The 12,377-nt window shown below is 35.8% G+C and overlaps 2 protein-coding genes across 2 annotated transcripts; both read left to right on the top strand.

Annotated features, from left to right (window-relative positions):
- Window positions 1–7,719: 7,719 nt before the first annotated feature.
- LOC141656651 (receptor-like protein EIX2) lies at window positions 7,720–10,869 on the top strand. Its single transcript, XM_074463623.1, has 2 exons — window positions 7,720–10,613; window positions 10,714–10,869. Exon 1 carries the CDS (start codon window positions 7,755–7,757, stop codon window positions 9,594–9,596), a length of 1,842 nt encoding a protein of 613 aa, XP_074319724.1. The 5' UTR covers window positions 7,720–7,754; the 3' UTR covers window positions 9,597–10,613; window positions 10,714–10,869.
- Window positions 9,869–10,760, top strand: LOC141654778 (receptor-like protein EIX2). Its single transcript, XM_074461894.1, has 2 exons — window positions 9,869–10,573; window positions 10,692–10,760. The coding sequence occupies exons 1-2, from the start codon at window positions 9,869–9,871 to the stop codon at window positions 10,758–10,760; spliced, it is 774 nt and encodes a 257-aa protein (XP_074317995.1).
- Window positions 10,870–12,377: the final 1,508 nt, after the last annotated feature.

Genomic DNA, 12,377 nt, shown 5'->3' on the forward strand with positions numbered 1-12,377 from the left:
TGGATTGTTGCATGATTAGTAATAGAATTTGTACTTCCATCATGATTATGCATAAAGTTTCCATCTTTGTTGTTTCTCTTGCAATTAGGAACATGATTAGTGAGTAGTCTTCTACTAGGACTCGGTTTGACCCGACATGAGCAGTTTCACTAATTGATTCTCATATGGGCTAATTGTTTGGAGAAATTGGTGAAGGTAGTTTAGAGGAATCACATGTTTTAAGGATCGATTTTGGGTAGTGTCGACTTGTAACCCTTGTCCACCAACGGGAGTTGGTTAGGTTGTAAATTGGATGCCCGAAATTTGACCTTGTCACCAACTAAGGTTGAGACCGGAAGGGAGAACCGAGGGAGGGTGCCTCTAGACTAGCGTTTGAAATCGACCTCCGGAAGGAGGAGTGAGATGACCCGGAATACGATGAGTACTTAATGATCTTGACCAAATTCTTGACCTCCTTGGAAAAATGCATGTTTTCGTGGTTGTTGGGTTTTGAGTTAGGAATACCAACTTTCGAACCCGGGAGGGGGGTTAGTCGGAGTAGCTAGTGTCCTTTTGCGAACCCGGAAGGGAGGTTCTAGGCGAATTAGAGCCATCTCCTCCTTGCCCGTTTACCTAAACGATTAGCCTAGGGAATTAGTATGTGGAATTATGAATCGTTGTGGGAGAACCGAGTTCTAGGCCTTTTATTCATTTGATTTACAACTTTAATCCTCTCTTACTCATTTATCATCTTTAGTTAATTTGCATTTTATTTCATTTATGTTAGTTGTTTAGTTTAACAATCTCATCTTATATTGCCGACTTAGCTAAGCACGAGAATTTAGACAATTAGTAATCACCCATGCTCCCTGTGGATTCGACCTCGACTACCCTACTACATTAGTTGAGTAAATTGTTTGATCGGGGGAGTGCGACAAACCCCGCTATCATGATCCCATTAGTTCATGAAGAGATAGGGTTGACAAGTCTTTAGCTTCCTCTATAGCGGTGACTTTGGGTTGCCACTTAGAGGTTAGACTACGAAGGATTTTTCGAATGATGTCCTCGGACTCGAAATTCCTCCCTAGACTTTTAAGCTCGTTAATAATACAAGAAAAACGTGAAGAGAAACTATTTAAGGACTCGTCCTTTGACATTCTAAACATCTCATATTGTTGCATGAGAAGGTCAATACGGTGTTTTCTTACTTGGGACATCCCTTCATAGGCAAGTACAAGGGAATCCCAAATAGATTTCGCCATAGGACATCCAGAGATACGACTAACTTCCCCCTCATCAACACAACGTTGAAGAATCGCCATTGCTTTGGAATTCTTTTCGGCAAGTTTAAAGTCGTTTTCATTGTAATTTCTTTCCTCTTTTGTCTTGGTGAAACCGTTTAAGATATCGGTTTCCTCAATGGCAAGAGGTCCATTTTGGATGATGTTCCAACATTGATAATCGATACTTTTGATGTAATATTCTATTTTGAGTTTCCACCATCCAAAATTCGAACCGGTAAAGACCGAGATCTTGGAGTGTTTCTCGGAATCCATTACCCACGAATCAAACTCTAAGGCGATTAGCCTCGATCAAGAGCACGAGGCTCTGATACCAATTGTTGGGTTTATGGATTCAAGTACCTAAGAGGGGGAGGGGGTGAATTAGGTACTATTTAAAAATTTTAACTTCAACTTTATTGATTTAAAGTGAGTTATGAAAACAAAAGAGATGAGAAAATACTTCGTGTAATATGGTAAGATTAAACGAGTAATATAATGAATGTTTGCTGAAGTATGAAAGTAACAACTGTTCTGACTGTAGCTATTTGTCTCAGTTTATGAAGTACAAACTGCAGACCAAATGTGACAGTATGATGAACTGTTACTTCGAAGGTTAAGCAAAGCAAAACAAACAAAATAAATGAGCAGCGGAAATAAAAGAAGGATGAAACACGAGATTTTGAATTGGTTCGGCAAATACTCAAGTGCCTACGTCCAATCTACTTTTTATTGAATTCTTTTAGTGATCTACTCCGACTACTAAAAGACCCGTACAATAAAAACACCAACCTACTCCGGTTGTAATGCGAGTCCAAGAACTACTACGTTCTTATGACAAGCCAACTCGCAACCTACTCCGGTTGCCAAAGAGTTGAAGACTACTCCGTCCTAACTCTACACACACACTAAGAATGTTTTAAGGATCAAGCTTCCACTAATTTATTCTTAACAAAGAATTGAGGTGGACAGCTTTTACAATATCAACAATCTTAAGTGAGAGAGTTTAGTAAGTTAAAGTAACAGTAGCCGAGATTGTAACAACTTGAAGACTCTTAGAAGTTTTGCAAAATAAACACGGTTTTAAGCTTTAGAAAACGATTTGCAAACTTAAGATAAATCTTAGAAAAAGTCTTGAGATTTTTGTGAGGAGATGGCACGCCTTTTATAGAGAGGATGGGTAAGAGAGTTGCTAGGGTTTTGAATGGTCAAAGACCTCACATGTGATGAGTCTCAACAACCACCCAATAATTGTACCAAAGAAGGTTCTTGTGCAAAGGCAAAAAGAGGGAAATAGTGTTTGAAAATTATCCATAAAAGCTCATGCAAATTCAGAAAACAAAGAAGGAAAAACAAGTCACATGATGACAAGTTTACACAAATATGGCAAAAAGCATTTTTTGTTTTATGAAAGACCAAAGGGTCAAATTTGCACAAAGAGGAAACATTTTGAAAATGATAATTATTCAAACCACTTTTTCTAGAGAGCCAAGTCCTAAAATATCTGAAGGTTTATCTTTCATAAATAAGAGACACGTGAAAGCCTTTTGAAAGATAAGAAAGAGTTCAAGTTGTTACGAATTGAGGCAACAGTCCAGGCAGCTGTTACTTGTGAAAGTAACAGTCATCTTGACTGTTTCTATTACTCTAAGATACTTTACTTTCTCACTTGTACATTAGATGACACTTAAGACTTAATACAATGAGATGATTAACAACTTCAACACTTCTTAATCCAAGCTTGATTTAATCATAAATCCTGAAAAGGTAAACTAAGATAACACATATCAAATGGGCATGTTATCATCAATCAAGGGAACCCAACAGATACCATATTAAGAAACCATCTCAACCAAAAGATTAAGTTGATGATTGGAGTCCCAAGATCGATTTTATACTCTAACACTGACACAATTCTCGGCCATGATTTCCTATAATTAGTCGAATCCTAGTTCAAATTCAATCATGCATTGTAGTTCGAATTTTTTACTTAAATGGGGTTGTAATATAAAATATTTACAAAAATGGTGCTCCTTTCAAACTATTTACATCAAATGGGTCCACGTCATCAATAAGGATGAATTTTTATTTTTTTTGAACAAAACATAACATCTCTCTGTGTGAGATAGCGAGTAGTTAGCAATGTCTTTGCTCTCTAACATGCTTCCTTCATCCTCTTCATTCTCCTTGCTCCGAGCACCAATCCACGAACTACCACCACCATTCTCTTCCTCTCACTCCTATTATCAAAAAAAAATCCTTTGTTTAAGTTGTTAGCTTCGTATTTTGCAAATTATATAACCCGCAACATCGCCGCTCGCAAGACTATTTATGCGTTTTCGATTTAGCGGCTGAGTGGTATTTGAGAAGAAGACAGGACTTTAATGGTGAAAAATGAATGAATAGATTATTAAATGTGCCATCTATACTATTTGTAATTTGTAGCCAACTTACTCACACGCACAACCAAAACATACGTCAAATTCAATGCTTCTCAGTTCTCACTATTTGGTTTGGTAATCTCTTTGATTAGTTGTTTGGTCTGCAGTAAGTAATTGATCTTCATGTGTGCCTGTGTGGATATTATTTAATGGCCATGCACTTAAGTTTCGCTCCGAACTTGTCGACTTTCGACCTTAACCATTGTCTTTGGCTTCCAAAAGGGTCTTGATCATCAATTAATGTTGGCAAATACCCAGCTGCAAAAGTGCAAAACCGAAAACGCGGAAATAGTCTTGCAAGCGGCAATGTTGCGGGTTATTTAATTTACAAAATACGAAGCTAATAATTCAAACAAAGAAGTTTATTTGATAAGGGAAGTGAGAGGAAAAGAATGGTAATGGTAGTTCATGGATTGGTGTTTGGAGCAAGGAGAATGAAGAGGATGAAGGAAGCATGATAGAGAGCAAAGGCATTGCTAACTACTTGCTGTCACAAACAGCGAGATGTGTTGTTCTATTAAAAAAAATAAAAATTCGTCCTTTGTGATGACGTGGACCCATTTTGTGTAAATAGTTTGAAAGGAGCACCATTTTTGTAAATATTTTGGATTACAACCCCATTTAAGTAAAAAATTCAAGGGTGGGCCTCCCAAACCATTGCGCCAATCACCATGATTATCTTGTGCGCATTTCATTTCGGGTTAAGAAGATATAAAAGCGCGTTTCTCTTTATAAGATTAAGAACGGCGCATTCTGAGGTGTGAAGTGGGAGAGAAAGAATGTCATAATTGGGTTTTTTGAATAAGACGACCTTTTCATTCTTATTATCATCTATCATCCTGACGTTGAGCTATTTTCCCGTAGGATCTCAGAAATTATGAAATTGGCCTTTAAGGGAAGTAGACTCCGCATGTGACAACTTAAGTTTGATGGGGTTAATGAAAACATAATGGTCAATTATAATAGGAGTGCCCTTTTAGATTGGCAATTCAGTGAACTAGCTTCTATGGCTTTACCCGCACTCTACGCAACTGCTCGTGGTATGTTAGGACCTATTTGTTGATGATGACATGCCCAATCTAATCGTGTTTTTAAGTGTACCATTTCAGGAATAATGCAACCTCCTTAAGCAAGAATTAATCAATATCAAAGTTAAGAATAGTTGATAATTTGCTACCCAAGATTTAGAGTCAATTGTGTCATCTAACGCATGTTAGGGGAGTAGAGTATTTAAAAGCAATAACAACAACAAGACGATCACATTTTTCACAAGTAATGTTGCAAATGATCAATTGCCTCAATTCGTAACACTTGAATTCCTTTTTATCTTTCAAAAGCCTTTTTCGTGTCTCTTATTTTTGAAAGATAACTTTCAGATTTTTATAAGGATTTGACCCTCTAGAAAAAGTGGTTTGAATAATTATCATTTTCAAAATGTTTCCTCTTTGTGCAAATTTGACCCTTTGGTCTTTTATAAAACAAGAAATGCTTTTTGCCATATTTGTTAACTTAATCATTACGACTTGCTTTTTCATTCTTTGTTTTCTAAATTTGCATGAGCTTTTATGGATAATTTTCAAACACTCTTTCTCTCTTTTTGCCTTTGCATAAGAACCCTCTTTGGTGCAAGTTTGGGAGATTGTTGAGACTCATCACATGTGAGGTCTTTGACCCTTCAAAACCCTAGCAACTCCCTTGCTCATCCTCTCTATAAAAGGAGTGCCTCATCCTCTCATTTCTTGAAGACTTTTAAGAGAAATCAACGTATTTTTGCAAAATTAGTTTTTAAAGAACACGAAATTTTCTTTGCAAAAAATCTTCTAAGTCTTCAATTGCGATGCGATCGAAATAATCACACTTCACGTTGTTCTACCTCTCATCTAGAAATCGTTTGTACCAATAAGTTGTCCTTCTCAATTCTTTTTAAGAATCAGTCTAAGGAAACTTGGTTTGAAAACATTCTAGTTAGAGTGTAGAGTTTGCAAAATTGTTTTCAAGTTTTCAAATCCTTTTGATATTTTGCAAAGCTTTCAAAGTTTTCAAGTGTTACAATCACAGTGACTGTTGCTTTAAGTATTAAACTCTCTCACTTATGAACCGTTTGATCTTGTAAGTTGTCCATATCAATTCTTGTTAAAGAATCAGTCCGTGGAAACTTGATCCTTGTAAACGTTCTAAGTTAGAGTGTTGAGTTCTAGGACGGAGTAGTCCTTTAACTCTTGTGGCAACCGAAGTAGGTTGTGAGTTGTTGAGCTCTAGGACGGAGTAGTCCTTTGACTCTTTGGCAACCGGAGTAGGTTGCGAGTTACCTTGTTCTAGGACGGAGTAGTTCTTGAACTTATGTCACAACCGGAGTAGGTTGTTGATCTTTTTATTGTACGGGTTTTTAGTAGTCGGAGTAGATCACTAAAGTAAATCAATAAAAAGTAGATTGGACGTAGGCACTTGAGTTTCTTGCCGAACCAATTCAAAAATCTCGTGTTTAATCTTTTTTGTTTTATTCCGCTGGTCTTTATTTTGTTTGCTTTGCTTTGCTTAACCTTCGAAGTAACAGTTCCATATACTGTCACATTTGGTCTGCAGTCTGTACTCCATAAACTGAAACAAATAGCTACAGTTAGAACAGTTGTTAATTTCATAATTCAGCAAACATTCATTTTAATACTCGTTTAATCTTGCAATATTATTCGAAGTATTCTCTCATCTCTTTTGTTCATATAACTCACTTTAAATTAATAAAGTTGAAGTTAAAATTTTTAAATAGTACCTAATTCACCCCCTCCCCCTCTTAGGTACTTGAATCCATAAACTCAACATGGTAATGCCCAACTTATGAGATTAGGTATTGTATTGTCAAGAGTCAAGAGATAATTCAGATCCAATTAGTTATTAATAGGATTTGATTTTTCTAATTTAGGACTTGGAATGATAATGTTTTCCAAATTTAAGTGAAATAAAGTTTTAATGAAGGAAGAGAGAAAATATATTAAAATATGGATGTATTAGAGAGGAAAAGGAGAGAAAAATAGGGAGGATTCAAATTCTAAATATATACATACATAGTTACATAGGCTGATGGCTAACCGGATAATCAATCACACTGCGACTGTACTATTTTATCGACGTACATTTACCCACAACATTTTTTTTAGAGACTATTTTTCCGTAAAATGTGATTATTTTTGGAAAATAAGTTATCATAAGCTTTGACATTAGTTGAACTATTAGGGTTACATTTGATCATAAAGTTATCACAAAATCCCGTCTTATTTATTTCAGAGAAAATTAAGTCAATTTAAATTTTCTCGAACCAAGTAAATATCCTATTGAGTTAAGATTTGGTTTAATGATACTAGATTATATATGTGAAGTCCAAATTTGTTCGTGGCCGAACAAATAAGGGGAACAAGTATTTTAAGTGTGTACCTCCAATATATATGCCTCTTTGTAATATTTTCGGTCTTAATTTTGAGATTTATTTATTTATTTTACCATATATTTTAACCTTACAATAATGTTGAAATATGTATGGATATCTTAACATATCAATACATATCTCAACAAATAACATAGAAACAAACAATATGTCACTTTTTTTCTATAGACATCACGGAATTCTAGGACGACATGAACCACAAAATTAATGTAATCACTTTTGACATTGTCAAACTATCATAGGCTTGCTCATCAGTAGCCTTTGTTTTGTTCTTTCATTTATTGTGACAACGCTACTTGTTACTTGTTAGTGCCGAAATTAGCCTTTTGGATTGAAAGTTACATTTTTGTCCCATTGTGTGTGTCATACCACTTACATTTCGACATATTACAATATATATATTAATTTGTTGAGGTGTTAGAAGCTAATTGGTGTGACACACAATGAGACATCAAATGGGATAGAAGATCCTCACTGTCTAAACATTAAACCCACTTGAATAAAGAAATTAAGTCGACATGAAAATGACGTTAAGCTATTTCACAAAATTATAAGTCATGATGATAGACCTGTATATTCAGAATTCATTTAACGCATATTTATCATTTGATCCATTACATGCAAGATAAAATGAGAACCCAATTTACCACCAAATTATATAATCACTTGCTTGTTCTTCTACTATTGTGTATTTGGCTGACATACTTGAGTAGTCATGCTAGATCAGGATGTATGGAGAGTGAGAGAGATGCACTGCTTGAGTTCAAACGTGGCATTCGTGTCGACAATTGTGGATTCCTTGATTCTTGGGGAGTAACTCAAGATTGCTGCCTATGGAGCGGTATTGAGTGTCATAACCACTCTGGCCACGTTATCGCCCTCCGCCTTCCTACACCTTATGACTACATCCCCAAATCTTGTCTAGAAGGTACGATTAGTATATCTTTACTTAACTTGACACAATTAAAATACTTAGACCTTAGTTATAATTATTTCGGAGAACAAATACCCAAGTTTATAGGCTCACTTTCTAACTTAGAGCACCTTGACCTCTCTCATGCTCGGTTCATAGGCGTCATTCCTCACGAGATTGGAAATCTTACCAAATTGACATATCTTGATATTAGTTCCTTTAATTATGATTATTATGATTATTATCCTAATAATATGAGGGTGGAAAACTTGCTTTGGCTTTCACAACTAACTTTGGTAAGCGAGGTGAACTTAGGTGGCATTGATCTAAGTATAGCTACAAACAATTGGCTCTCTATCGTGAACAACCTCCCTCTCTTACACGACCTTCGCTTGGATGATTGTAACCTATATCTGAGGATGCCTTCATCTCTTTCATATATTAATTCATCCACAACACTTGGTGTGCTAAGCCTTTCATATAATAACTTGAATGATGCATCTATATTTGAGTGGTTGTCAAACTTGGGTGGAGTTGAGACCAGCCTTGTTTACCTCGACCTCTCTTTTAATGATCAAGTGTTGAAAAATAATTTCCAAATGTCTAGAGTTACGATGAACTTTCTAGGTAGTTTATGTAGTTTGAAAACCTTAATCATACCAAGCACCGGTCTCAACTACAAGTTCTCAGACCTTATCGAATCCTTATCAATATGTTCACACAAGTCACTAGTGCTTCTAGGTTTAGACCTAAACCAACTATGGGGATCCATTTCTGACAACATCGGTAACCTTTATAACTTAAGGACATTAGTTGTTGGTGATAATCAGCTTAACGGCAGCATTAGTCAAGGAGCACTTGGAGGACTACCAATGCTAGAGAAATTGAGACTTTCTTCTAATTTTTTGAAAGGAGTTCTCAACCATGACCATCTATCAAATCTTTCCAAGTTGAGAGATTTAAACCTTGATGATAATACAGAACTGGTGGTTAACATCAGCGACAACTGGGTTCCGCCATTTCAATTGAACAGACTCCGTTTGAGATCATGTAAAGTTGGCCCTAATTTCCCTACATGGCTCATAACTCAAAAAAACTTAACAATTCTAGAAATATCCAATACTAGTATTTCAGACACAATACCCATTTCATTTTTCAACTCACTATCATCCAAATTAGAGTTACTATCAATGTCTCGAAATATGATGTACGGGGTACTTCCAAATGTACCAATCACATTTGAAGCTTCCCCGTGGATAGATTTGAGTTCAAATAACTTCAGTGGTGAAATACCACTTTATCTGAGAAATGTTTCGGTGTTACATCTCAACAACAACCACTTTTCTGAAGGCTTAGTTCCTTTCTTGTGCCCACGGACCAAAATGCCTCTAACCTCTCTTGATCTATCAAACAACTCATTTTCGGATAAGCTTCCGGATTGTTGGGGTTACTTTGATAAATTAAAAGTCTTACACCTCGAGAACAACAACCTTTGGGGAAATTTACCAATCTCCTTCTGCTCCAAATCACTCAAGCTCTACATTTAAGCAAAAACAATCTCTCGGGTGAACTTCTCGCGTCCCTAGAAAAGTGTACGTCTTTGGTTATTCTAGATCTTGCCCAGAATTCACTGTCTGGATGCATACCCTCTGCCTTGGGAAATATTTTTAAACAACTTAGCATTCTTATCCTCGCGAGAAAATAACTTTTTCTAACCCTTCCTTCAAGCTTGTGTCACCTTTCCCAACTCCAAGTGTTGGATGTTTCAAGGAACAAAATATATGGAACCATCCCAGGATGCATATACAATCTCACAGGCATGGTTAACACAAAAAGTCTCTTGCAAACTATCTCAGAAGAAAAATCGCCCGATGACAGAACGCCTTTTCCCGGTGAGAATGTATTGATAATGTGGAAAGGAGAAAAACAAGATTTTAAAGACGATTATTTACTGGGACACGTTAAAGCCATTGATTTGTCTAACAATATACTAGAAGGACAGATTCCTGAAGGAATTTCGAGCCTTGTTCGTTTAAAACAAATAAATCTATCAAGAAACCATTTAAGTGGAGCTATTATGTCAAAGATAGGTCAGTTGACCTCTTTGGAATCACTCGATTTATCACATAACCATCTTTCCGGTGAGATTCCACTTAGTTTGGCTAAAATAAGCTCTCTAGATGTGTTGGATTTGTCATACAATAACTTGTCCGGAAGGATTCCATACGGCACACAGTTACAAGGTTTCAATACTTCATCCTATATAGGAAACCATGGACTTTGTGGAGCCCCACTCCCTAAATGTGATGGAGATGAAGTCGCCATAATTCCCCAAAATAATGTAGACGTTATGCACCGTAAGGATAACTTTATGCTAGGAGTGTACATAAGTGTGGTGCTTGGATTTATCTTTGGATTTTGGGGAGTTTGTGGTAGCTTAGTTGTCAAAACATCTTGGAGACATGTCTTCTTCCAATTCTATGACGACATCAAAGACAAGATTTATGTGGTTGTTATCATGAATGTACACAAAGTTTGGAGGAGAACTTGAGGCCATCTCGCGTGTAAGTTTTTCAAATCTAAAATTAATTCACTAATCTTGTATATGGACTTGCTTTTGTGTGTTGAAATTGATTCTGTAGTTTTGCTTATTTTGTTCATCAGGGGTTGCTGATGTTGCTTTCAAGGAATCTCCTGCTATGATCAATTGATAGTCGTCTTGTTAAGACACAAATCTTGTACATTCAGACGATGTAGATTCTTTTGTTGGGAACAATGAATTAAGTGCTCGATACGGTGAAATCAAGTTCCTGTTTCTAATTTTAGTTTGAGTTAAAATTTGGAGTCACAATAAAACCTTACTGGCATCTATCGCATATGTATCAACGTCTGTATATCATGGTGTTTTCCGAGTAGTCTCATCACTCTTGATTTCCATTTCACATAATCACAGAAACAATAATCGCTCAGCCGTGATATTGGTTACTGTAACAACAAATTTTGTATTGCAATAACTGAAATACAAAACAAGGAAACAAATAAATTTTATTAATAAATATCAAAAGTTACGTTACGTGTACAATGTCTAATGTATAGTCTTCTGATTCTAGTATGCCGTAAGGGGTACGTATACGGGGTACAAGTGAGGGGGTGCGCGTGTAGACAACTTTTATTGTTTTCGCGATGACTTAAATCTCTCTTGAAGATTTGAATTTGTGATTGAATTTTCGGCACGATTTGATGGGATTGTTGACTACTTGCAATGATTTTGATAGTTAGTGATCCGAATAACTCCTTGTGTAATCCGAATCGACCCATATTTCATTTAATCGGGACAAAATAATTATAAATTAAGTTAAAATTTAGTATTAACTCAAAATAATTAATTTATTTTATTTATTCGGTACATTAATAAATTTTCCGTGCTTACAGCTTCCCCCATCATTCGTGGTTCAATTGCTGTTTTGGAGGAAATCTTTTTTCGGATGATCTTGACCTGTGAATATTTTTTCCCTGAACTTACTGCAAAACTTCTATTTTCTGTTCATAAAACATGGAAAACTTTGGAGATGGCCCGCTAAAAAGGTTGATAGTATTGGCAACACGGATTTGTTATCACTATACGAAAATTACAGTCTCATATACAGAGCATACGTAAATACATTCAACATGACAAATAAATTCTGTCTATCACTCGGGCATTGGGTGGTTTGACTTCTGGTGCTTAATATTCCACTTTAGAAATTGGGGGCAGTGAAATTTGAACCCGTGACCTTTTAGTCACCTGGCTCGACACCATATTAAGAAACCATCTCAACCAAAAGCTTAATTTGATGGTTGGAGTTCCAAGATCGATTTTATACTCTAACACTCACACAATTCTCGGCCATGATTTCCTATAATTAGTCGAATCCTAGTTCAAATTCAATCATGCATTGTAGTTCAGCTTGCCGGTTTCAATCATATGTCTAAGTTTTTTAATTCTTCATAAGGGTACATTAATCAAAGGCAAACAAAAGATCGAGACAAAGGGTACAAGTATTGTACACCGAACATAAACTTATTAAGCTTATAAATATAATCTGATCAATTCTTAGCAGATGAGTACATTTCTCAACTGCCTAGTTCTACATTATTGCAAAATTGATTTTGAGTTCTTATTTTCAACCTATCTTTTGTAAAATTAGTACTGTTGTCAATTTGGTTGGGATTTCAACACTTATGCCATTAGTAAATAATGACTACTTATATTTCAAATTGACTAAATGATCTCAACACTAAATATATTAGTACCGCTAATGCTAATTTTTCAACACTAAATATCAACT

This window comes from Silene latifolia, chromosome 5, assembly GCF_048544455.1.
Source record: "Silene latifolia isolate original U9 population chromosome 5, ASM4854445v1, whole genome shotgun sequence".
NCBI classification, from domain to species: Eukaryota; Viridiplantae; Streptophyta; class Magnoliopsida; order Caryophyllales; family Caryophyllaceae; genus Silene; species Silene latifolia.